Raw genomic sequence first — 27,602 nt, forward strand, 5'->3', positions numbered from 1 at the left:
TGGTTTGACTTGAGAAGATGAGCTAGGGAAACACTGAGCTCTGATGCCTTGTAAGCATCGTTTAATCATGGTTGATACTAGCTTACCAGTCATGTTGTTGTTTTTTTTTCATAATTACTTCACAGCAAAGATAATGAAGGCTTTTTAGTGGCATTACGAAGACAGCTGTATTAGCAGGGGGAGTAGTGCATGTTCATTTATGCTTCAAGACATTGTGTAAGTAAACATTTAAAATGTCTTCATTTAGGCTAATTTATCTGTGGTCTATAACAATGGATTTCAGGGATGACAATGAGGCACCGTCTTTGTAATTTGGTGACCATTCATATGTGGTGATTCACAAGGAACCTATTACCCAGGATAATTGTATTATTTACATTTGTATTTCAGATTGCTTATAATGCTCCTCTTTTACCATGCTGTAATCGAGAGCGTTATTACATATGGTATAACAGTGTGGTTTGATAGGTATCGGTCCAGTTACGATAAAAAAAATCACGTCTTGTCCAAACAGCAGTGAAAGTTATGGGACTGAAAAATGGTATCAGACCCTTTTCATAGTCTTAATTCTGAATATCAACTTCTTCCTTTTGAAAAAATGTTTTAGGGTTCCCAAATGTAGATCAAATAGATACAAATATTCATTTGTTCCCTTATCTATTAAAACTGTTAATACTAATACTGTAAATGTCATGTCGTTTACCAACCCGTACAGTGTTGGTTTATACCATACAGTGTCACAGAACACAGAGCCACCCGGCCAGCAACGAGCAGAAGGCAGGGTACACCCTGGACAGGGCGCCAGTCCATCAGGGCAAGTGCAAGCCAATCACACATGGGGACAATTTGGAGGCCACGGTAGAGGCCGAGGGGGGAAATTTGGTCCGGACACCGGGATAACTCCCTACTCTTCTTGAGAAATGCCCGGGGATCTTTAATGATCACTGAGATTCAGGTCCTTGGTTTAACGTCTCATCCGAAAGACGGCACCAACTACAGTATAGTGTCCCCGCCACTATACTGGGGACTTAGGACCCACACAGACTGCAAATACCACTAAGACCTCTTCCAGCAGCAACCTTAGTTTTCCCTTCGTTTCTCCCCTCCAGGTACTGACCAGGCTCACCCCTGTGAGCTTCAGTGGGCTGCCAGTTGAGAGCTGCAGGGTGATATGGATGGTGCATACAAATACTGTAAATGATAAGGGTAAATGCAGTTGGGTCAGTATAAACTATTTATGCAGTAACACAATATATATGTGTAATTTGTCATGACTTTTTTGTTTTTTTGTAATCAGTTACGCATGTGCAGTGGATGTGATGTATTCAGATTGCACAGAAACATTGTATGTCGATAAAACTTTTCCCCTAGGGGGTCAATTAATTTTTTCTTACTGTATCTTATCTTAAATTTGTCAAAACAAATATTTTTTGTTAGGTTCTCATTTTCTGTTTTATTCTTGGGAAGATTCCAGGAAGATTTGTTGGGCTCCGGTGCAGTATGTTTGCAAAGTCAATGCCAAGACGCTTTCTGTTGCTGACACTCTGGCTGGGGAGGCCAAGTGAAAAACAGTACAGATGTTGCTGTGTTTAATTTTGTAAAGTAGTGTTTGTAGAGTGTGGTCATTGATTGCACAGTTGCTGTGCAGCTGGGCCACATGGCTCTGTAGTGTGTTCATACAGACATCACATACCATATCACTGAATTTTGTCCACTTGCATTTGGTTTTTGTGAAACTCAGGATCCCAGGAGAGAATAAAAGTCCCTCCGCACAGCAGCTTGACCCACTTTATGTTAAATGACAGGGTCTTGTGTGGGTCTTGTTGAATTTGAAAAATCAGTAATATAAGAACAAAAGAAAGGTTGCAAATGAGAGTAGGACTTTCGATACATCTAGCTCATTTGGTATTTAGCAATGAATTGATCCAAGGATGTCATCAAACCATTTCCTGAGAGAAGTCATGGTTTAGGCCTCAGCAATATGGCTGGATAACCTGTCCCATCCTCCCAAAGCCTCTTGTGTAAACGAGGGCCTCCGATTCTCAGTTTTAAATGCATTTCCACATAATTTCCACTTGTGTCCTTTGGTTCACGGTTCACTGTTGATACTAAAGAAGTACTCTGGGTTGATGTCACTGCCTTTCAGGATTTTGAATACTTGGATCATGTCCTCGTGTAGTCTTCTCTGGTCAAGACTGATAAAGGTTTAGTTCCAGCAGGCTGTACTTGAAGGACATTGAAGGGTTTATAAACTAAGGGACTCAAAGTAGTGTTACCCTAACATATGATGTTTCTTATATGGCTGCAGCAACAAAGCAAATTGCCTTAGATTTAATGAAATGTTAATTTGTCTGTGCAGAAAGCCCAAATCCATTAAGTTCTTTAAACTAATTAGATGCAGCCTCTAACTGTATTGTAATAGAGTTATAAATAGTGAGTTACCCCAAAAAGACTTAAAACAATTGTTTTAAAACAAATTTCTTACTACTTCTCTGAAAGTAGGGTTAGTATCAATTATATAAAAAAATCTTTACTTAAAAAAAACAAAACATAGGTTTGGTCTGTATTCTGACATGATATTATAAAATATGCTTCCAACTAGCCAGGTTTTCACATGACAGCCCCATATATCTCAGTGTTCCTCCACATCTGGCTCAGCCTGACTTTTGTTCTGTAAAATGAGTTGTGCCAGTCTTGTCCCTGTGATTAATGGTAATGAGGCACCTGCACCCATTTATAATGTGGGCTGGACAGAAAAATGCTGCACATTTTGCAATGGAAGAGGCACATTAAAAGCTGCGGGATTTGAACCGGCAACCTTCCAGCCACAGGCGCAGATCCTGAGCCACACAGCCACTGCTCCGCCCCATTATCTTATTAGTTAATAGATTAATCACATCAATTAGCAAGTCCATCTCATGTGTGACTATTAACAACTTTTAGAGGCCTTAATGACCATATGGCATGTCAGCTATAACTACAGCGGGTGCACCACTGAACAACTTTGGTTGATGGAGGGAGAATTGGGAGAAATGGTCATCTGCACCAGGTCAAGAAAACAAAAGGTTAACAACAGACCAACTCATGTGCCTGAGGCAAGTTTTATTGGTGTTGAATGAATTTTCAGTGATAAAATGTGTTCTGAATGATGTTCAGACAACCCCAATACAAATTGTAAATGCTGTCTTCTGGAATCACATGGTGAAGATCATGTGCAGTTTTTTTGACATGTGTGATTCTGAACATTCAGAACTGTTTCTTCACATTTCGACAATTGATCCGTCTGAGACATAAGCAGGGGCTACTACTACTACTATGTAGTAGAGCGGTATATCTCTACTATTAATAGATATATTGAATGGTATATCTGATATATCTGTGTTGTGGATCTGAATTCAGACAAATCACAGGGGGTTTAGGATTTTTAGGGCCAGAACTCCAATAGACTTCTTAATATTAACGGTAATAATCTGCAGCTGTCAGCAAAGAAATATACCAGCAGCCTTTAAATATATAAATTAAATAACCAATTTGGATTACATAAGAATATGCAAAATCATGTGGTAATTCTGTGCATATACACAAAATACTTTTATAATTGTGTGCACTATGACCCCTGTGCAACTGATTCACAGTAATTATTCTTAATCATTCGCTTATTATTGTTTTTTGTGCATAATCTTTTGTTTGCTCCAAATAAAATGAAACAAAAAAAATTGGTGAATAATGCTATACTCTCTCTCAGTCTTAATCTTCTAATCCGCTGTTTTTAAAGCAGTGTGAAGTGCTGACATGGTTAGTCATAATGAAATGAAACATGTGGTGCCTGGTAGGGAACTTTGTGGGTTGAGTCTTGGCACTGCTGATGTTGGGGTCATCCTCACTCTGCTGTAGGTACCCTTGAGTATTTCATGTGAAGCTGGGTGGAGAGAAGCCAAGCTCAGCCCTGTCTGTCTGGTATGGATATTTTGTCAACATCTGGTTAATGCAGTAGGTATATTCGGAGATAGGGATCTGTGTTGACTGTCTGTTCTCACAGTGCACATGAAAGTAATTGGGTGATCTGTACATTAGGTTCAACGTTGTATATACTATATTAATCATACCAGATTTATATTTACAGATGCAATACAAATCTTCTGGGTTTTGCAGTAAATTGACTTGAAGTTGAATCCTTTTTAGTCACGAACAATAGTAAAAAGTTCTCTTGATATGCAACACCTGAAGTCTGCAATTTGTAGTTCAGTATCTTGTGGTGTCCACAAACATTCATTAGATCATTGTTAACCATGCTGTGTAACTCAGTGGCCAACGAAGATAATGAAGGTATGATGCTTCATTATACAAAGAGTGTGTTAAACTGCCTAGAATAATGGTATCAGGCAGATTATAATAATGAATATAAAGAGGAAGCTATCTCTCTCTGCCAGATTCTCAAGGTTAAGGGTGACTTGCTTCTACTTGGCCAGCAACTATATCACTCTGCAACTCATAACTGGGAGCCCACTGGAGCTCAGCAGGTGTGAGCCTGGTCAGTACCTGGAGGGGAGACCTCCTGGGAAAAACTAAGGTAGCTGCTGGAAGAGGTGTTAGTGGGGTCAGCAGGGGACGCTCACCCTGTTGTCCATGTGGGTCCTAATGCCCCCGTATAGTGACGGGGGCACTATACTGTAAACAGGTTCCATCCTTCGGATGAGACGTAAAACTGAGGTCCTGACTCTCTGTGGTCTTTAAAAATCCCAGGGCGTTTCTTGAAAAGAGTAGGGGTGTAACCCCGGCGTCCTGGCCAAATTTCCAATTGGCCCTTACATGGAAACTACATGGATAACTTACAGTATTCATATTTATACATGAATAACTTGTTTGCTACTTACAGCCCTTTAGGGCAGGTTGTAGTTCTAAGGATGGGATGTAGTGAGAGATCGAAGATGCCATTAACTAGGGATTGCACCTGTGCTGTACGTGCAAGAGTTAGGAGGTACAGTACAATATGTGCCTTGCCCTTTGAATAGCTGTCTCTCTCTCTCTTTCCTCGAGGTGAGTGTAAGTTATAAGTGTAGAGCATGTTCAGAATGTTTCTTAATTACAGCACAGTTAATGACAGCAACATAGCTGTAACATGTTGTTAGCTACCCACTTATCACTACGGACACCTTGAATTAGGGAGCAGTATCGCCACATAATTTGACATAGTCTTTCACCCTTATAAATTCTAATTTGGCAGCCTGCGCTTTTATTGGTGTTTGTTGACCTAGGTGAGTGATGTGTTCATGCAAATTGGATACCTTAGGTTGCACAGAGTAATCAAGAACTGGCTTTCACTCTCACCAAACAAGAAGGTTTGTCTTTATGAGATAGAATAAAAAAAACGTAATGCCTCCCAGGATCAGAAAAATGCCTTTCCTGGCTCTATTTAGTTAATGTTTGCACTGCAGTAAATTTGACTGTGAATGTGACAGAACCCAGAAAAGTTGCACTTATGTATATGGAAAAGTAGGCACTACTGTATATAAGTAGCATTACTAATTATAATAAAATAATAAAAGCCTGCTTTCCAAGCAGCAATGATGAGGTAGACCTTATTGTACTAGACCATGCAGTACAGTGAAGAATCATTTAGTTGAAACATGGGAACTTCTATGAAAATATATGGATTATTTTAGGTCTTGTGTAGAACAGGACAAGCTTTCAAGTCCTATAATTAAGGGCTTCTCACACTCCTCTACGTGCATCTTATCTGCTTGTTCTTGTTTTACTTGACTTGTTCAACTTTCTAATTTTAAAAGGTGACTGCACGTTTACAGAGATGTCTGTGTGGGGCACAGCCAAGCCTGCCTTTCTGCTGTCAGTTCCCATTCAGTGTTGCAGTGAATGGTGACAGTCAGTTCATTCCCAGTGCAAGGCAGCAACCTGCCAGTGAGCCTTGACTGATGGGCATGGGGAGATAACAGGCGAGTTGTTCCCTGTGGGCCTACAGAGGATCCCCTCCTGGGCTCTTCCCTCCCTCTCCAGGCATTTGCCATCCAACTTAGACTGCAGGTGGGGGCCGTGGAGTCTGAGGACAGTACTTGTAAATCACATTTATTGAGAAGCTGCAACAGTCAGGAATTGAGTTGTTTATCTTTAGCACTTTGTCTGGTTGGTGTTAAGCCATTATAGTGTTTATGAGGCAGCCAACAGCAGGAGCAGTAACCTGGCAGTTTTAGTTGGAAGGCATACAACTGATTTTGGCTGGCGTAGCTACGCTCGGTTGCCATCTGGGAGCTGCCAGCTGTGGTCAGAAGTCGCAATTCTGCGCTTGCGGCCTTCTTTATGGCACATTTTTACACGTGAGTGCAATATTAATGCCACTCTCCTCTGACAAATTTTGTGTCTGAAGCTGTTGTGCGTCTCTTGTGTGTTCAATCCGTTCTTCGTCAAAATCATCTGTGGCCTGTGACGCATTCAGACTCCACCTATGGTATCCGGCTTTTGAAGCTACAAAGTGATGCATACACAATGGTTTAAACTTAAATTCCTAAGAGGAAGAAATAAAATATGTTGATTGTGTAAGTATTCAGACCTGTGAAATCCATATTTGCTGGAAGCACGTTTGGCACTACTTGTATCTGCACGTCTTCTTGCAGATAACCTATAACCTTGGTGCAGAGTATCAGCTTGGTGCAGAACCTGCCCATTCATCCTGGCAGATTTGCTTAAGCTCTCTCAAGTTCCTTGGGGATAACTTATGGACAGCAGTTTCTTTCCACATGTCCTTAATAGGACTCAGGTCAGAACTTTGACTTGGTTACTCAAGGGAATTAACGTTCTTATTCATAAGCCACTTCAGTGTAGTTTTGGCCTTGTACTTTAGATAGCTGTCCTGCAGAAAGGTGAATTTTAGATCTGAAGCTGGTTTTCCACTAAGTATTTTGCTCTATTTATGTTCTCTTCAGTCTTGACAAGCACCCTAGTCCCTGCTGATGAGAAACAGAACTGTCACATAAAGTCGCCCCCATCATTCTTGACAGTCGGGATGGTATTATCTGAGTGAAGCTCTGTGTTGGGTATGTGTTAGATGCGACTTCATTTAGACCAAAAATGATAAGAATGCTTCTTTTGTGGAATGATTGGGATGTTGATGACCAATGAACATCATCTCCTCTCATGGTCATGGAATTCTCTGTCAAAGTGGCTGGTGGCCTCATGGTGGCATCCTTAACCATCTTCCTCCCTGCCTGGCTGCTCAGTATAGAGGGGCAGCCTGACCTAGACAGTGTCTGGGTGCCTTCCACCTCTTAATGATTGCCTTCACCATGCTCAAAGAGATATTCATTTTTAGTCTTTGAAAGATTTGTATCCACTTTTTTGCTCTGTACCTTTCTACATCTTTATCCCTCAGTTGTTTTGAATGTGTATTTGCCTTCATGGTTCAAATATAAACTTGAAATATGCTACCTGACTGGGGGACCTCACAGAGATGGATGTATTTACCCTGAAATAGTTGTGAACCACTATTATTCCACACAGAGACCACTTAACTAACTGTGTGGGTTGTTAATTTGATTTTTCACTATCATGACATTTCCATTTTTAATTAAAGAAACAAAATATAAAGACTATGCAAGGGTGTGAATAATTTTGCCAGATCCTGTCCATTCTGTATATACTGTACTACAAGGAAAATGTTTTTCCTAGGGACCACCTGAACAATCTGTATGAATTTGAATGTCTGAATACAGGTTAGGTAAAAAGGGTATCCAGCTTCCTCTCCACATTAATGGAACTATTCAGCCAAATTCTTTCATTATCTCTGAAGTCACTCTCCTTCCTATCACAGTGCAGCTCCTGAGTGACTGCTGATTTAATTTGGGTGCTTGTCTGTCGTTACTGGAGGCCATTGTCTTGTGTGCAGATGTTACTGTGTCTCAGCCATCCTCTTTTGAGGTTAACGTTTAATCTGTTCTATTATATAGTCTTTTTAATCTTTAGCCCATCTTAAACAGCATGACTGTTATTTCATAATTTTTACTTGTAATTTTAAATCGCCTTCATTTTTTTTTCTGATGTCTTTGGTCAAGTTGACTTTTGTGTTACACATTCTTAAGCGACAATGCTTTGTATTGGCATTTGGAGGTGCGTATTTGCATGTTGTTTTTGTTTCTGATTGCGTATTTTAGTCATAATTGCATATATCAGTTCAGTTAAATAAGCATTGGTTTTACATTTTGCTGTATACTTCACTGAATCATGAACTTTTTCAAAAGCCAACATCACTTTACGGATGCCCCACAGTCAGCAGCTACTAGCGGTTTCTAGGTAAGGATATTTCCAATGGAGCGTTCCATGAGTATGGATCCTGCTATACTGCATGTGTTTCATGCAAATCTCGCGTTTCTATGTATCTTGCCATTGACAATGATAATTGATTTTCCCCAAGTAGTTTAGAAAGCAATAAGTAAAAAGCAAAAAAAGCAGTAAGTAAAAAGCAACAACTGCCCAGAGGCTGAGGTTGTTAGGGAGATCGAAGTGCAATCACAGAATTTGACATTCGGGATTTTCTCAACACGTCCAGTGGACATTTCTTGTGTATCCTAATGTGGCTGGCCAGGAAGACAACATGATCGGCAGCACAGTGGGTGTGAGTGGGAGATGGGCGATGGGGAAAGAAGTGTAGTCGTGGGTCTTGTAGGTGCAGGTAGAGACTGTGTTGGAGCACCTGGGTTCTTATTCATCTTGAGAGCGAAGGTGAATTCCTGCTGTACATGAAACATTAAGACGTTACTGTAAAGCAGACTTTTATACTTCAACGCTGAACCCATTTTTCACATTTAATGGGAACAAAAGCCAACTTTTCAGTGATTTCACAAGAACCCATTTGCTTCATTCTGAAGTCATTTCATGGGGGTCACTGACAGTCCTTGAAACTTGGAATGAGACTTGAGTCCCTGAAATCTCCAAGTTACTACTACACAGTGTTGTTGTTGGATTCTCACACCTCCCTTTCCCAGTAACATAATACATTTAATGGGTAAATTAGTTCATCTCAGTCCAGTAGGAATGGTTTTAATAGGGAACTGCATCAGTGTCCAAGCTGCAAAGGAACACGTAAAGGCTGCATCCAACTCTGGTCTCAAATTATCGGGACCTTGTATTTAAAAGCCTTCACACCTGAAGAAGGCTCCACAGCTGAAATGCTGCTTTTTCTACCTTCAGGTTGGAATTGCTTATAAAAGGTAAGGAAGAAATGCACAGCCTTGATGTATATTGCATACTGGAGCATATTCTATTACACATACTATACTATTACATATACTAATATGTAATTCAATACCGTAACTTTTATCCTGGTGGTAGATTTGTCACTGCCAAACCTGATGTGGCTCTTCATGGTTTCAGATATGTTTGAGATACGATGTAAGGAGTGTTGCATTATTGGCATCATACTGTGTGGTGGTATTTTGTTACGCAGCCTGTGTTTTCCGTGGAAGTACCCATAAAGTACAAAATAAATAATAATAAAAAGAATACCCATGGAGGAAACAGGCCAGTGATTCTCAGCTCTGGTCCTGAAGGACCGCTGTGTCCTTTGGCTTTTGACCCAGCGAAATATTTCTTCGTCGCAGTCAAAAGGCTCTCACTGTCCTGTTTGAAGTGTGTCTGGCAAATTTTCATTCAGCCCTTATAAAAAGTCACATGGCATTTGAAAGTGGTATCAACCCTGAGCCGTTTTCAGTTTCAGGATGCCTCTCGTTCCGCTGTGTGAGCTGAAACATAACCAGCAGGACTTAAGTGGAAGGAAGAAGCAAACGGTCGTGATGGGCCCGTTTACACAGTGACATTCCGCGTCCGTTCAGCATCCGATGATTGACTTTGAAGAGGTTTTGGATCAGAAAGAAGGGAGCAAATTCTTAATGACTGATTTGTTGTTTGTTTTAATCCAGGCAGAGTGCAGAAAAAAAGCCAAGACAAGCAAGCAGATCAATGACAAGATTACAGTAAGAATGATAAAAAACAGTAGATACAGGGGTCCCCAAACGTATGCACAAAAGGTTTACAAATTATGGTCGTCACATCTATGGTGGTACATAAAAAAAAAATTGGTAAATATTCTCTTACCTAAAGAGGGTTCCACAGGTATAATTGTTTTTTTTTTTTTGTCATTTCAGCACGGAGCTAATCTTTCTCTTTATTGAAATGTTTGTTGAGTAAATAATATATAAAATTTGACACATTACCCCTCTATGCAGTTTATTGTACTCAAAGGTTAAGTTTCCATAACCACTGAGAGTACAAGCCTCTATAGTTCTTACTGCCAAGAAAATTACTGGAATATACCCTTCAATTTAACATTATGCCATAGTGAATGAAACCAAAAGATATTGATACTTACAGTGTATAAAATATTGTCTTGCTGCCATTTTTTAGTTTAATGCTCACAATTAATGTTCGTGTCCATGGTTGAGTAAGTTGCCTCTTTAACAATAAATTGTATTGTTGAAGCTCTTTTCTGATTCGTAATTCCACTTTAGATGTTATAATCAGCCCCCGAGAAAAGCCTTTTGTAGCTCTGGAAGCTTACACTGTTGTCCCAGGTTTCAAGCAGACCACCATAAATATACTTACAGTATTTGAGTTTATGCGACATTTTACAAAGCACTTTTCATGTAGGAGGTGACCCAGTCCATTCAGCAAAGAAGAGGTCCTTTGGCCCATTTAGCCCCTCTGCGAGCAGTGAAGGTGGTATCCTGGCGATGTGTGGTAGCCATAGGATAGCAGATCACCCACTGCACAGCGGATGAGCTAAAGAAATGAGAAACAGCCTTGTATCATTGAATTGAGAATGCACTTTAGATGGGAAGAAAAGATTGTAATCAGATATCAATATCACCACTGTCGACACAAAGTCATCCATTTTAATCCAATTGTATGGTTCTGTTTCAATGAGTGGGCACACATTTGTCCTCCCTGCTGTATAAGCAGTTTATATCTGAGAACTGGAATATTTGTGCACTAGTCCAACTAATTCATATTGGATACCTACTGTATACAGTACCTGTGCATGGTACATGTCTGGTCCATACAAGATCCTGTCTGTTGCTTCTACAGCTACTGTAATTTTATGAATCAGTGCATGTATTTGATATTTTCTATTGGTGTTATCTAACTCGAAACCATTCAGGGTTGTTATGAAGTGAGGGGTTGTTTTCATTAAGCTGCAGTGTTGTTTGGAGTAAAAGTGAGCCTTGGAGGCATGTGGTTTTTAACGTACCCCTGGGCCTTGTGAAAGGCTTCAATTGCAAACCAAACATGAAAACCTAGAAGAAAATTGTTCCATTCATTTTCCTCTGAGTGTTTCTTAACAACTGTTGTTGTGAGTGATGGAGAAAACAGAACATTATGGTCTGTGCAACTTATCAACGCAAGGTAAAAAGATGCATTAATTAATGAAGTGTTTCTTGCTTTTCTGATTACAGTGCCTTGCACAATTATTCACCCACCGCAAAGCTTCTACATTTTGTTTCTGTCTGAGCTTGCAATAACAGTACAACAAATCTACAGAGTCTACTTCAAACTGGTAAAGGTAAAAATGCTGATGGCGAGCAAATAAATGAGATCTTTATAGAAAATGAGAAGATTCTCAGTTGCATAAGTATTCAACCCTCTTTATCACGGAAGACCTAAATCAGTTGAGGTGCAAAATAACAGTCTGAAAGATCACAGCATTCATGCAACGTTCCCTGTCTGTGTGTAATCAAAGTGGTGTGAATTGACCAGTTCAGAGTAACTGCATCTGTCTCTGTAAGTTCAGTCAGATACTGCATTTCAAGCCATTTCAAGCTCATATTGTGACACACCAAATTGACCATGAAAACCAAGGAGTTGTTGAAACAAATTATGCATAAATTGATAAAGGCATAGAGTAGAAGAAAGCTAGTTTAATTCAGTGAAGTTCATTATTGACAACTGGACTGGAATTTGCAGCATATTACCAAGACACAAACTCAGCAGCTGAGCAAGCAGGTAAGTGGTTAGGAAAGTAACTGTGAAGCCAACAGTGATTTTGAAATATTTGCAGTTTCTTTTGTCTAGAATGGGAGTTGTTGTTCATACACTATCACTGTTCCCAGCATGAGGTAGTCTCTATGGGTGAAGGCAATGACAGAAGACATTCCTGCAAACAATTCATCTCAAATCTTCTAGAAAATACAATGCAGACATGGAGTGTAACAGAAGGGTTTATGATCAAATTAGACAAAAACTGATGTTTTTGTAGTCTAAATGCAAAGAGTTACATCTGATGCAGGCCCAATACAGCACATTACCCAGTCAACACCACCCCAGCTCTCAAGTATGCTGGTAACAGCATCAAGTTACGGGGCTGCTTCTCATCAGTCGAGACGCATGTCAAGACTAAGGGGAAAATAGATGGAGCAAAGTCTTGAGAAATACAGTACTTGTTTTAGTTGCCCAAGAATCTAAAATCGGTTCTAAAATCACATTTCAGTACAGGGCCAAAGCACAATGAAGTGGTCCGACAACAATGGAATGAATGTTTAAGTTAGTTAGTTAAGATCACTTTATTGGCCATATAGAATTTCTTGCATTAGGAATTCGTCTTTTTGCATACCCCAGCTTGCTCTCCATGAGACACACAGACAGGGAGAGAAGCTGGGGGTCAGAGCGCAGGGTCAGCTATTGTACAGCGCCCCTGGAGCAGTTGGGGTGAAGGGCCTTGCTCAGGGGCCCAACGGAGTAGGATTCCTCTGCCGGCCACAGGATTTGAACTGGCAACCTTCCAGCCACAGGCGCAGATCCTTAGCCACAGTGCCACTGCTCCGCCCACTTCAATGTTCTGATACGAATCCAATAGAAAGTTTGTGACAAGGTTTGCTTGACGATTGTTGACTGTGAATTCTCCCCAGTCGACTTGTTAGGAGTGAAATACGTTTGTCAGGAGGAATGGACAAACATACCCCATCCCACTGTGCAAAGCTTTTGTGCTGACTTTCAACCTCCCGCACATATGACATTGATCATTACAGTTTTAAATAAAACAAAGTTCATTTGTAAAAGCAAATAAGTATATGCATCCTAATGTAATATTATTGGCAGGTGCTGAATACTTTTGCAATCACTGTTGAATATGGACTGTTGTGTGTATTTCTCAAAGGCCTATTTAAATGTTTCTTGCAAAAAAAAATCTCATTTTAAAGTGTATTGTTCTGTTTAAAAGAAAAGAGTATTTCATAAGCATGACGTTCCAAGAACATCAGCATACTGGGAGAACAAGTCTGCCTTGCAAGTGCAAGTGTACTAGGTGACAGAAGATCTGAGAAAGCTATGAGATCCTTTCCTATGTGGGAAAACACAAGCTAAAACATGGTTACTGTCATGAGATTTCAAGATAAGATTCAATATTTAAAAGTAGATTTTTTCAAATCAGATTGATTGTCTTATATCTGCCTCAGGTCCTGGAGCAAGTCTGATCGATTGTGTTTGCCAGAGTGTGGAGGAATGGGTACCAGTGTGCGTCGAATCAGCATTTCCTCTGAACCGGGCAAAATCTTCTTCCTGCGGGTGAAGAGGGGGGAAGATCTTGGGTCGGGCTTCAGCGTTGTGCTCTGCGATGGTCAGTCTGCCTGGAGTGGAGCAGGTGAGAGGAACCAGGCAATGACATTCCGATTTCTGTTTGAAATCATTGAACACACAAAGACCCAAACAGACGATGAAGGATGCCAAAGCTTTTATTTATCTTTGCCAGTCCAGAAAAAATGCTACACATCACAGTAGAACATTTAAAAGTTCTCTGCCGTTCTGTGTTTTCCCATCCGGTAAAGCAGCTTTTGTGTAGATGACTGTAAAAGGGTTAAAGTCACGTATTGGAGATTTGTTTTGCAATTTGCGTATCACTTTTCCTTGGACTGGCTAGTGTTTCATGCCCTGTCCTTAGATCAACCTCATAATGCCCAGCATTAAACCTGTTGTTTTAATTACCCATATCAACATACACTATATTGTATGTTGTGGCACTGGAACATTGAGTGAAATCTTACCTGTTACAAAATCAAGCTCTTAAAGCGGTTTTCTGTCTACCTACACTGTAAATAGATTTCTTTTTCATATCCCTCAGTTTTTAGGTATGGTTTCTTTAATACAGCATTGTCATTTCATTCCATTCTATAATGCATTAGCCTTATTTTTTTATCTGACTCAATGTAGCAAATGAATTAGCCAACTACTTCCTTTTTCTGATTTCTGACAGATCTTTCATTTTGTCTTTTTGTTTTGTCTTATGATTAGTAGAAAACAATGTGTCATACAGATGAATCATACAGTCATACAGTTTGAATCAGTGATATGGAGAAAAAGTAACATTGTTGCACAAAACTGACAAATCAAAGAATTCACAATCTGCTTCATGAGCTTCACATCAGCTTCACAAACAGAAACTTATAACTGATAGTGCAGTTATTTAGGTAATTCAGAAATTCTATTCTCAGGATTGGTTTTTCTTATCAATATGCTGTAGTGTGCATATGTATATGGACACCTGCAGTGTTGAGCTCAGACTGGACGGATATATTTCACAAAAATGGCAACTCAAATGGAGACATTGAGAGCTTTGATTGAACTGCAATAAAGCACACCTGTTGATACATGATGTTGGATCTGGTGATTGCTGGTGGTGATTGAAACTCTCAACCTGGCTTCTGTGTATAATCAGCCTTGAATCTAATGTAATACGGTATGTGAACAGCTGTACCTAGCTGATTGATTCTGCAGAATGTTATAACTGATTGATATACACTTGACAGAAATGACTCCTATCATTGTATCCTGAAATCTCTCGTACACCACACACATACTGGAGCAAGGAGCATTATAGTTACCCAATTCGTTCAATACACATTATTTGAAATGCAATGAAAAACATGAAAATATATCTTCCATACATATAATGGGCAGATCTTTTAATAGGATAGTGCAGCATTCATTATGTACCAGTTGTACCAGACTTTACATGCCTTTTATTAGTCAGTAGTGATTCTAAGGGCTCTTCTGTTGTTAGGTGTAACGAGTCTTCACCATCTTTAGGACAATGTTCTTATTATATTCAGACAGATATCTTCCACACAGTCAGTTTCTTATAATTAAATCAGTAACTTTTGATATCTCGTTTTAGCCTTAAAACCAAAATGAAAGGTCTTTCATTAATCAGGCATCTACTCATAATAATTGTGGGCATATTCTGCACACTGTTTTTTTTTTTGCATGAGTATAGAATAGTGAAGCAAATTCTTAAAGGTTATTTCAGTGCAGCTCTTGAAGGGGATGAAAACTTCGGCAGTACCTTTAATACTTTAAATATAGAGTGAATTTCAGTGAATGACAATTTGTATACAAACATAATTTAAACCATATCTTCAAAGCTCATTATAAATGTCTGTAAATCCTGCATTATCTATCATAAAGCAGAATTGTTAGTACTGTATTCTAACTAAAGGTATGTTTTTTTTTCCCAAATGATGGTGCTGTATACATTAGGTAACGTGGCCCATTACCTTCAGATATAACACAAGTTTTAGATAAGAACCGGTTTCGTCATTCAACTCCGTCTCCAATCTATTGTTCGCATGTGCACATAAATCTTATGGTAAGAAGACAGGACGCAGGTTTTACTATATCTCTGTTTCTGCTTGCAAACCTAGTGTCTGAAGAGGAAGTGTCCAGAGAGGCTAAGGAGATGGAAATGAAGAGAGAGAACTACGTAAAGGACCTCAGCCAGGCTCTTCTTACTGAAAGATCCCAGGAGCCTGTTCGTTACAGCTTTCATGTCTCCAGAGATGGATTGGAAACTGGTGCTCTCCTTTTGTCTTACGACAAAGTGCAGAAAGAGATCTCGGCAAGTAGCAGAGTTTACCGTGTTTATGTGTTGTGTAAGGAAGTGACTCCACTCTAAACTTGGAGAGACTGAAGATGTGACAGGAAGGCTGGAAGATACAGTTCCATGTCAGTGTTTCTGGTGTTGACGTTCAGTTCAGTGTTCTGAACAGCTTTTAGCCTTGCTCACAGCTGTGAGATTCAGTACAAATCAGACTGAAGACACAGATTTCAGATTTTAACATAGCTGTGATAAATATACATGCAAACATGCTAGCACAAATCCTGAAAGGCAGGCAGTGTTTAGGAGAGAAGAAGTTGGTTGATTTAGATCAAGGTAGCAAGAAAGGTGATGTTAATATTCATCTGATCAAAGCATTTACAACAGGAATCAAGATAACGAATTGATTTCTTGATTTCAAACAGGCAGTTTCGCATTCAGTGTCTCCCAGTACACCCTGTGTATGTAAAAACATCAATTATTTTGTACAGTATATTTCAGTTTAATGTTTAGTTAAATCTAAAAGTAAGCAATGCATATTAAATCACTTTCAAGCTTTTGATTTACAAACTTCACACATTAAGATCTTATGGGCTCAGAAATCTTTGATTTTTTTATCCAAAAGAATGAAATATGTAGTTTGTAATCACTGCCAGTTTTTTATTGCTATTTGTATTTATAGGGATACTGGAAATATTTTATATTCAAGAATTGGCAGTAGTTAGGGGAATGTACTAAAATTGAAGGTCTAAACATAATTATCTGCTTCTATATAAAGTAAAAAGCTGAGTATTTTATGATACTCTCTGTAGTGTTAAAGCCTTTCCCTTAAGAATTCTTAAAATTCTGTATAGACAAGTTCTAAATCATAAATGTTATCCCACTGATCCCACACTTTTAATCTTAATAGGAAACTGTTCTTGGTTTAATGATCTTGCAGACATGCATTTGCTTCTTGTCTCAGATCCTCTAGCAATGATTAAGTGAGGGTTTTGACATAAAGCTTTCATTACAGTTTACTTTGAGTGAAAATGCGTCTACAGTACTTGCGTCGGACAAAGAGAGTTTTGTGTAGCATTAAACACATACAGTATTGGGTATCAGGATGTGCAGCGAACCATGCATGTCAATATGCAGAATTACCTGTTGTATTTATTTGTATTTGTGCCCTGAGGGAATTATCTTCTAATCCCTTTGCTTTCTGTATTAAGGGTCTGAAAGATATGGGTTGGACAGTTCTGAGTATAACTAATGTGCACTAGTGTAGAAGCTCTTTTGTGTGTTGCAGTTTCTTTGTAACTGATGTAAGTGTGTGGCTGGTTCAGAAAGGCTCTTTATGTTGTGAATTTGTGTTACTGAGCTGTTCTGTAACAGTGTGCAACAGTGACAACAATTAGTGGCTTAAAGAGCATCCTAGCCTATTTTACAGTACAAATTGTATTGTACATATGATTTCACATGTCAAATGTGACTCTCACGACTCTCATTTTTACTGTATAATTACCAGCTCTGGGTCTTGTGGTTGGCTCACATATGAAAAGGGACGTTTTCAGATTAATCGAAACACTTCAGCACCATCTTTACCAATGTTTCATGAAATCCAAGCCCAGAAATGGCTGACTGAAGGGATTCGAAACCCCTTCTGTGTGTGGTCTGAGGCTGGGATTGCAACTGTGGCCTTGTCTGTGCTCAGGGCTTGTGACAGCAGAGGTAAAATGCAGTTTGTATAGTCCTGGTGTGTTTTCCTTAAGATTAATCTTCTGAATTACATGTAGGCCCTGCTTTGTTTTGAGGTATTTCTTCCTGCTGTTAATCTTGCAATTAGATGTATTATTCTCCTTACCCTGGGTTATCTGGAGTCCAGTCCCTCAGGGAGATGTGAGTGGGTGAGTGGTCAGGCATCATAAAGAGTGAGATTAGAAAAGGAAGTTCCTTATCATCTCCCTAATGAACCTGTAGTCTCATTTGGCGCAAAACCAAGTTTTGTGTGTTTTACAGTTAAAAGTTCTACAGATTTTATAAAAAATAACTAGTTAAGCTTTTATCTGTATAGTATTTAATTGGCCATGCACATGTGTCAGTGTTTTCTTTAGTATCCTGTTGATGTCAGGTCAGTGAATTGGCTGGGGTGGGGGATTGGATTCATTATTTTGAAAGCAGTAAAACAGTGTCAGGAAACACTAATATATTGTTTACATTGCTGGGGTTCCATTAATGCAATTAACTTTTTTTTTTTGCTTTTAATAAATGGAGTATTACAGAACTTACAGGACTGACTCCTGGATGACACTGTCACTAGAAAAGTGTGGGTGAAAAAGCTTTAAACCTTAAGAGACTGGCGTTGCATTAGGTTTTAACACAGTGCAGCCTTGATGTGCTTATATCGTAGACAGTGAAGTTCTCCAGCTTGGGAGATGTGTAACCCAGGTGTCAGAAAACCACTGTCTTATTAAGGGGCTGTAATGCAGCCTCGGCAGTGTGCAGAAAAATTGGTTATTTCTTCTGGTTGTGTGTTGAACAGTTGGAGAACATGCCTAGTAGATGGCTGCATCAGTATGTGTGGACTGCAAAGGAACAAGAAAAAGTTTATTCCATGCTGAAAAGAGAAGAAAAGAAACACAATGTTTCAGCTGTGGAGCCTTCTTTGGGCGCCGGAACGTTGTGCTTCTTTCCTTCTCTTTTCAGCATGGAATAAACCTTTTCTTGTTCCTTTGCAGTCTAGGCATGCTGAAGCAGCTGCCTACTTGAACTTATTTAATAAGTGCCATGGTAGCAGATAGTGTATGACGGAGGAGCGACCTTTCTCCTGCGTCTTGTCAGAGAGAAACGTCACTCCTGCACCTGCAGTCAACTTTTTTCTAAGGGTGTAAGAACCAGGTAATGCCTGTTTCAGCTATTTAACACCCATATCAGCAAGCATTATCACTGAGGTGGAGATAAGGACAGTATATCCTGACTGTCCTTATCTCCACCAGTTCCCAGAAAAGCACCTTTAAAAAATAATATAGCAAACAGGCTGCTTTGCTGATATACTGTATATTGTTTAGTTACCCAGGGGACATCGGACTGTAAACGGCGACCGGAGCAAGTCAGTATTTGGGTGGTGAGGGGTCAGTGATAGCTGTGAAGAGCCATATAAACACAACGGTGACTTAGGAAGGCCTGTGACATGCTAGCAAACCTGTGCTTAGGGAGCAGCTGCTTGGAGGGGGGGGGCTGGGCCACCCACAATGTGACCAAAGATTTGGCTCACTAAAAGGGTGCAGCTCCACCTAAACAAACAGCCCCACCGCTGCTGTCTTCTTTAGCTCAACTCTCTCTCACGGAAGGAAGACACCCCCATCCATCAATAAACTTTTGTTTTTCTTAGACACAATAAAGGACAGGATGGCACACTTTTAAGGCCCTGTCACGTCTTCATCCTAAAGGAAATAATCAATCAGTGATCTGGGGATTAAAATGCCTCCGCGGTCTTCCCTGCTGGCCTTTTCCAGTGCTCTCTAGCCATTCAGCCTTGCCTTTCTTCAAAGAGTTAGTGCAGTAGGTTTCTCTTTGACTGTTACCAGCTGCTGAAGCACACAGTTTTGACAATGCCCATCTTTAAATGCCGCGAGGTCAGAGCAGATGTCCTAGGTCAGTTTCCCCAATTAGCCTGGCAGCGTAACGAAAGCCACTTATGAAACGATATCGGGATGAAGCTGTTCTTTGAGGTGCAGTATTTTCTGTATGACTGTATTATGCACACTGACCCTCTTACTTTAGGGCTTTTGTTTCTGAATTAAAAGATATAGGCCGTCCTTTCTAGCTTTCTAGTTTTGCCATTTTTACTCCCTCTTCAGCATTCTTCGTAGTAACAAATAACTGCATTTATCAACAACATGATGCCAGTAAGTGGAACTTACACATTCATCTCGTGTGCACAAACCTATTGGAATCAGTGCTCTACATGTTTCCTCCTCTATAAGAGTCAATTTAATAGTTTCCACATGGCTACTCCAATATTGCATGTGTCATTTTCAGTTTTGATGTTTTATTTCCACACTTCATTTCCCTGATAAATACTTCACAGCAGCTATTTGTGGAACGTGCTTCGCAGGAATAGTTTTGGAATCAGTGCTTATATATCTGGCGTGAGTGATTTTTCGCACTTTGGAGTAAACAACTCCCACTTCAGTCCATCACCGCTACGTCCCAGTGTACTAGTACACTGTACTTCTGAAGATTCACTTTGTGCATATCATCAGCGTGTTTTGCACTGAAACCTCATGTTTGGCTAAATGTAATAAACCTGGGTTAGGGTAGGGGAACAAAGCTCTTTCTCCCAGATTTTCTCTAAGAAGCGACCATCTGGGACAAGGAGTGTTGCACTCTCCTTCCAACGACTGAAACCCTCCCAGTTTATTTTCTGATGTTCAGGCCTTGTGGAAAGGTAGTATGAAGTCTTTTGATCCACTCCGTTTCCTTTTTCTTTCTTTCTGTCTCTAAATGTAATAAACCTGTGTTGGGGTTGGAGTTAAGGTTAGGATTAGGGTTAGGTTTATTTACCTGGGTGCACCAGAATCCTTAGAACATTGTTAGTTGGGAGAGTGTATAACAGTGTTACAGTATCCATATGGCACCTGAGCTGGCACAGGAGCTCTTAATTTCCATGAATACATATATACAGTACAGTTTAATTATACTTGGAAAATACGAACACTGCTTGGAACATTGAATATGTTTATTTTTTACTGAAAAGTTTAACCTGGGTTAAGCTTTCTCTTTCTACACAAAAACATGCCCGGGCTGAATGTGAAGGATTATGGGCAGGAGAAGCTCGATACCGTCGGCGTGAAGAGGAGAGAGCCAGCTACACGTGTGGAAGCTCAGGTTTTTTTTTTGACCCCACTATCATGGCAGCCCCAGAAAGGACCACCCTGCTTTTGGGTGAGATTGCGATTGAGATCCCAGGCTTCTGAATGGGGTATTGTTTCCGGTTGTATTGGCTCTATTGGGTTGCATTTCCCACAAACACCACACTTTATATGACACAGAGAGCAGACTCAGTGACAATGGTTTGTGTTGTCTGTAGTTTCTGTTTCCTTAGCAAATCAAACCCAGATCCCTTGGTTTATTTCAGCCTATACAGACCTCTGATTAAAGCTAGTTTTATAGTAGGTTGCGCTTATTCAGTCCAATACATTGTGAATGCTAGTAACTGTTTTAGCCTCCTCCATACAAACCTTTGAATTTTTGACCAGCATGCTAATAGGCAAGCTTTCTGTGGTTAGTATCATTTCTAAATGTGATCTCAGGCATTATTCTTAACAATTAATAGCTGAACAAAATAAACAAGCCATAACCCTTACCATAATTATAACATTAGTATTAAATGTTTAGGGCTTTTTTTCTCAAAGGTGTTGAAGCTGGAACTCATTAGTATCTGCAATGCTGTTAACTTGGCATTAGGCTGCAAGATACTGTAAATTTCTCTTCCATGTTATTAAACCTTGTATGAGGAAGTGGCAGGGCTGGATTTTGGCGTCTGTAGGCCCTCGGCACTTTCACTCCGAAATGTGCAAAAAGAGGGGTGAACACCAATTGAATGACGTCGATTGACACGATGCACTTTAAACTCTTCTAATGCTAAACCACATGAAATGATGGAGTGAGTCGAGCGACAATCACTTTGATACTTCTAGTGTCTAGAACAGCCGCTAGAGAGGGTACGATTATTGATTTGGAGCACTTAGAGTTGATCGCAAGTACAGTATGTCGTTTCAGCTCGTTTTTCGAAGGAGTGTTTCGAAACAGTGTTTTTTCAAAACAGAGTGTTTTTTGAAACACACTAGTGTTTCCCTCCTTTGTAGGCCCTAAACATTTCGTAGGCACTAGGCCACTGGGAAGTGGTACTGGAGGAGAAAACTGTACCTACTGTATATTCCTAATTTAGTGAGTTAGCAATGGAAGATGCTGTAATGAGAGATTGAGCTATAGGATTCCTCCTTTGCATTTTTACAGATGCTTTACAACATTTTCTTGGCTGACATCTTCCTGTATAAATCAATTAATGATTGATTTGAATACTTTGATTTCTGTTGGGGTGGAGTTCAAATCTGTCACATACAGGAAAAGTTGTCGATCTGTGTTTCTATGAATGTTCAAAAGTGAAGTAGTCTAATCTAGACCAGGATTCTGAAAGGGCGGTAAAAAATGCATGTTAAAGGTGGAGTCGTATGCTGATGGCTTCTTAATAAAATCTGCTGAGAATCCGTCTTTATATGTTGCTTTTGATTTTCCGTTGACCGAAGGAAATGTACCATGCCATTTAAGAATATGAGCTAAAGCAATGAACTGATGCAAGAGATTTAAGACCTCTAAGAATCAGTAAGGAGCTTTTTTCCCATTCTTTTTATGCTGTTGTCGAACAAAATAAGATTTTAAAGAAAGAGATAGTGTTTATAAACATATTTATGTAGTATGCATTATTGTTTTTGCATAAACATTTATAAATAACAATTATTGCTGTTGTAATAAGCAAAATATATTTTTTACAGTTAATATGGTAGAAAAGTATAATTAATTTTTTTAAAAGGTCATCTCATGCCTTTTTGGCATAACTGTTTCTTAAATTTGGTCTGGAAAATGATGTGTCAGACTTGTTTTTCTGTATGATGTAATGTATGCTCAATTATATATTTTTTCTGTTTCTGTGTTTATTGGTTGAATGGGTACTCTGTCATTGGCCAGATGTGTTAGGGACACCTGCAAGGAAGACAAATGATTTTCTGGCAGCAGGCTGTTAGCTGTTTGACTAGTTTTACTCAATCTGCTGGTAGAAATGCACTTTTGGTACAATGTCCAACTATTAGAAAATGCAGAATGGAAACTCCAGCTGTGATTGGGAACTTAAACGCTTTTCAAGCTATGTGGTCTCCAGTTTGGCTCATATAAGGCACAACTGCATGATAAATATGTAAACATCCACAGTCCTCCTACAGTATCTGTCCACAGAACAGAGCAGAACCTTTGGCTGGGCAAGGTGATTATAGTATCACCAAAAGTTCTTACACTACGTCCACTTTTTAAAAAATAAAATAGTTATTTTACAGAACATTATTAAATGCTTTACACTGCTGATGTCGGAATGATATTGTTCTCAGTGATTAATGTGGAAAGGGAAATGTGGTGAAATGGCATGAGCGAAAGACTGGGAATCTGGCATTTTGACCGTCATAGAGATCATTCATTATGCAGAGTCCTGGAAAGGGTATGGGAACGTTTTCAAAGCTGGCAAAGCTGGAATTTCTCTGGAAAAGAGAGGAATGGTGTGTGGGGACTCATCAGAGATTCACCTACCTGACTGGCTCTGCTAAAGCCCTGATTTAGTCAGAACCATGTCACTGGCACTGGCTCTCTTAGGTTTTCCAGAAGGTTTTAGGGTGAACATTAAGGGTATGTAATGGTTTTTATTTCTCTGGAATAGAGTAAAGGGGTGCACCTCAGCTGAGGACTCGTGCACATAACACTCCTGTTTAAAGGAACAGGTGTTAATGATGAGAGACATTCACATGGCTACCAAGGAAAAGCAAGATAGACGGTTTTCTTTCTTGCGAGGTTGTGACTAGCAGACTCGATGATGAATGTTTATTCTCTGTTACATCATGCAGAATACATGAATGTGCTGTAAATGTGACTCTCCAGAATGTCGTATAATTAGCCAGTGAAAAGTGAGCAAACACGAACACTTACGGTGTTACAATTTGCAGTTGATGAGCGAGGTTACAAAGCATTGTATCTGTATCTTTGTATCTGTAATACAAAGCATTACAGATATTGTCATTCTATAATTTCCTATGCAAAATGTAATAAAATATGTTGTCACGTTTCACCTTATGCTGTTCAAATTGGATAATGTTAAATTTTGGTTAATTTTTGCTAAATATTCCCCATCACCTTATCTTCATGTCCTGGTAGTTTTTTTTTTTTTTTGACCTGCCGTCATGTCATTCCAGTCAGTTAATGAATTAAACACAATTGAGGAAAGCAAACAAATACAGGCCAGTGTTTAACGTTGCCTAGTACCTGGTAATGTATCAAGAAACCGTATACCTTTTGTACCTGCTAGTGGTATTTCTGTCAGTATGTTTGGTATTTTAAGTGATGCTTCTTCAAAAGGCTGCAATTACATGTGAGGAATTGCTGGAACAAAAATTGTTTAAGAGTAATTAGAGCCTGGGAACCACAATGCCACCTTCATTGAGAAGAATAAAAGAATTATATCACACTTGCTTTTGTGGAAAGCAGTATAAAGGAAAATGTTTAATGCATGTATTTTTAGACATCAATTATAACTCCCAGTAATTGAACATTCCTGGGTTAGAAATGTGTGTAAGATTTGTTACATCCCAGAGAACGTGACTGAGTACTGCTGGGTGCGAATACAGCTTCGCATTTGGCCAAGATTTAGCTGTTGACATTTCAAGCAGTGCTGACGTTCAAGAGCAGCTTCTTGAGATCCAAAACAGCGAGACACTGCACAGAAATCTTCCCAAAAAATGCAGAATCACTAAGTGCGTTCTGGACCAAAGTGATCAAAGGTTTTTCAGCACTTGCCATCACAAAAACTAAATTTCGAAGACGCCTGTAACCAGAGTTTTTTTTCAGATGTTCCCTTCCAAAAACATGACCACTGTTTGAACAACTTTCAAAGTTTGTGCTTTGAAAAAGTGAAGGTTCATGTTAATATATATCGATAAGCGTTTTGGTTGTGCTCTTTTTTCTAATACACAATTTGTGCTTTTGCAAAACCATTGTGTATAACCAACCAGTAAACTAATTATTAATCATATTTTTATATTATTTTGTACAAGCACCTAATTTTCCAAACGCTAGTTATTTAGTAACAATAATATACTTTATTTAATTCAGGTGGGTACACCTGAAGAAGGCTTCACAGCCGAAATGTTGTGTTTTCTCTCTTCTCATTTCGGCATGGAATAAACCTATTACTTGTTCCTTTATATACTTAATTTGCTGGCAAAGGTAATTTAAAGGAAATTATTTCAAACTGACCTTTGAATTGAGAAGCTTTCGCCCAGACTTAATCTGGGTCCCAGTCTAAACTTCTGATTCATCTTAGTGCTTACGAAGTTAGCAGCCACAGTTAGTATCCTTGTGACAAACATATATTTGCTTGTTTAAGGTCAGAGCTGGCTATCCTGTTAAAGGTCAGCTGATAAGCCCTGACATGGGTCAAACAGCTGTCTGTGCTTGCTAACTTTGACTCATCAAAATTGGCTCACCATTGATGAGCTGTATCCCGTGAAGGGGATATCATCCAACCCTAATATTTACTCTAAAACTATTTATCCTCAATGTGTTTTACTTATAAAACTCATGAGAACATAAGAAACGTTTCAAACTATAAGACGCCATTTCGCTCATCTGGTCTGTTTCGTAGTTTGTAATAAACTGATCCCGGAATCTCATTCCGCTCTTTCAAAAACATGGCTGTGTAGCTTGTTCCACATTCCCACAACCTTTTGGGTAAACAGTTTAAATTTCAGATTTAAAGATACTTCCAAGCAGTTTTCCGCTTCTGACCTGGGGTTTGTGTTTCACTGTTGTTCACTGGGTGGACTCTGTCAATCCTCAAAAGGACTTTGTGGACTTTGAAAACTTGGATCGGTGGCGGTTGTGGAAATCACCCTGTCAATGAGAAAAGTGAGATCTGTTGATATAACATTATAAAGGGCTGCAGTTGAGTCTCCCTGTACCTTTTGAAAATGCGCAGCATTCCCTGTTTCACAAAGACAGAGACCAAGGCTTGCTCTTCTGTTCTGCTGGACGTATTTGGATCTTAAAGTGAGCATGAAGGCAAAAGCAGTTGCACTCGCAAGATTTGAAAGTGTGCAAACATTTCACAGCGAGGGTCTGAGGGGGTGACCAAGGAGGAAGGGCCACAAACAATAAACAAGAAAACACTGCATTGCATTCTGCCTGCCATGTGTTGCTAGGCTGTCGACAGCCTGCACCATATAAGGAAAGACTTAGAAAATGGGAAGTCGCCACGCTGATGCCTTTCTACACAGCTGGGGCTCATTCATTTCGTGTTTTGTTAAACTTAAAAGATATTGTGACGGGCTTCTAACGAAAAAGGATTCAGTTAATCTCTTCTCAGCAAGGCCGTGTGAGTATCCTGGCATTAAGCAAGTGATGACAGAGCTGATCATGCACCAGGGTGCATTAAGATTCACAGTGGTATGTGTTAAAAGAACCAATATTGCCCTACAGAGATCAACATTTAATGAAATAATTCTCAGAGCTATGAACTGTATATATTTCCTGCCACATGTTTTTTTGAAGTTCTTTTCTGAAAAAGGCATCGAAAAGGTTGCTGTTTCCCATGTGATGGTACTGTACCTCTTTTAATCTCAAACTCACACCCTGAAAGACAGAATACAAAAAGTCATATTTCAGTTGTCAAATGCGCAACTGCGAGAAAGTCCATGCTAATTCAGCAGGAAGCATTCCTGATTTTAATCTTCTCAACTGGCTGAGCTGTTCATAAAAAAATACGATCTGTGCGGATTTCCACTTAATAAAAATGCTGGGCTCACCATATGTATAAATTAGAAGTACATAATAATTTAAGTTTGAAGAATGCCTGTCTTGATTCATGTGTGAAAATCTTAGATATTAAGTAGAACTGTCTTATTGGTGTGTCTCTCTGCAGGAGTTCAGGGTTTTATACAGATTCCTCTTTATCCAGGACACATAGTTCAAATGCAGAATTTTAGATGATAAAAACTTGGCTGTCGTCGAGTTTCCTTTTCATCTTAAGCTGTCTGATACTACGGTACTAGTCAGAATGGCAAATTTAAACCCTTAGACAATTTGGCAACACATTACATTAACACTTTTCACAAACTGTACACAACACAATGAAACAACACACATAAAAAATATAGCATACTAAGATTTTAAATGAACAGTATATACCAGAACCACTGTTACTGTGCTGCATCTCTAGAAAGTCCTTGCCATCTCTCAGATCCTTAATGACGTCTTCCATTGTACATTGTACATATTTTTCTCTTTTTAAAAGTTTTTAGCTTTTGGTCTTGTTATGAGCCATTATGAATACTGTATGTGCTTGCAATATTAGTTACACAAATGATTCTAAAGCATTTTAATGTGACAGCTGTTTTTAGCTTCATTTGAGTGTTTCAGATCTGATACAGATTAAACATTTTAACCATTGCTTTCAATGGCAATGATGTCCCTTAGCATTTGGTACTCAACAGTTTATTTCTATCTTCAATTCCATTTCAGCAATTCTATTGTTTTACTTCCAAATCTGCCAGACTTTTTTTATTATTATTGTTTTCCCCCAGAGACTGCAGTAATGAAGTTTACTTACAAGAAAAAATAGAAATATCTCTTGCTGTATAAACCCCTAGTGTGTTGTGTAGCATTGTCCCTGTCGTTATTTCTTGTTGCTCATAATTGGAAGAGGAAGCACCATTTAGGTGATTATCATACCTCTGTCTTTATTAATATAATTAGTATCAATTATCCATCAGCCTATTTGATCATCTGTCCTGTTTTATTAAGAGAGTGCTGCATCAATTCTGTTCTAAGAACATACAGTAAGAATGTTTGAGAGGACATTTAATCCATCTAGCTTGCTTGGCTTTTAGTAGTTAATTGATCTGAGGATTCCATCCATTTCTTGAAAGAGGCCAGAGATTGC

General features: G+C 39.2%; 1 protein-coding gene across 5 annotated transcripts in view; it reads left to right on the forward strand.

The window, feature by feature from the left end:
* Positions 1 to 27,602, forward strand: part of xrcc4 (X-ray repair complementing 4) — a 156,440-nt gene that overhangs the window by 3,218 nt on the left and 125,620 nt on the right. For 3 of the 5 annotated variants that reach the window (XM_088630630.1, XM_088630634.1, XM_088630635.1), the window contains exons 1-3: positions 1,110 to 1,220; positions 13,452 to 13,636; positions 15,693 to 15,886. In XM_088630630.1, coding sequence (XP_088486756.1) covers positions 1,198 to 1,220; positions 13,452 to 13,636; positions 15,693 to 15,886 — 402 coding nt within the window. In that variant the 5' untranslated portion in view covers positions 1,110 to 1,197. Of the gene's footprint in view, positions 1 to 197; positions 217 to 1,109; positions 1,221 to 13,451; positions 13,637 to 15,692; positions 15,887 to 27,602 lie in introns of those variants that run through there. The other 2 variants (XM_088630631.1, XM_088630633.1) reach the window with 2 other exon arrangements.

The sequence above is a fragment of the Lepisosteus platostomus genome, chromosome 4 (genome assembly GCF_059453375.1).
Source record: "Lepisosteus platostomus isolate fLepPlt1 chromosome 4, fLepPlt1.hap1, whole genome shotgun sequence".
Lineage (NCBI taxonomy): Eukaryota > Metazoa > Chordata > Actinopteri > Semionotiformes > Lepisosteidae > Lepisosteus > Lepisosteus platostomus.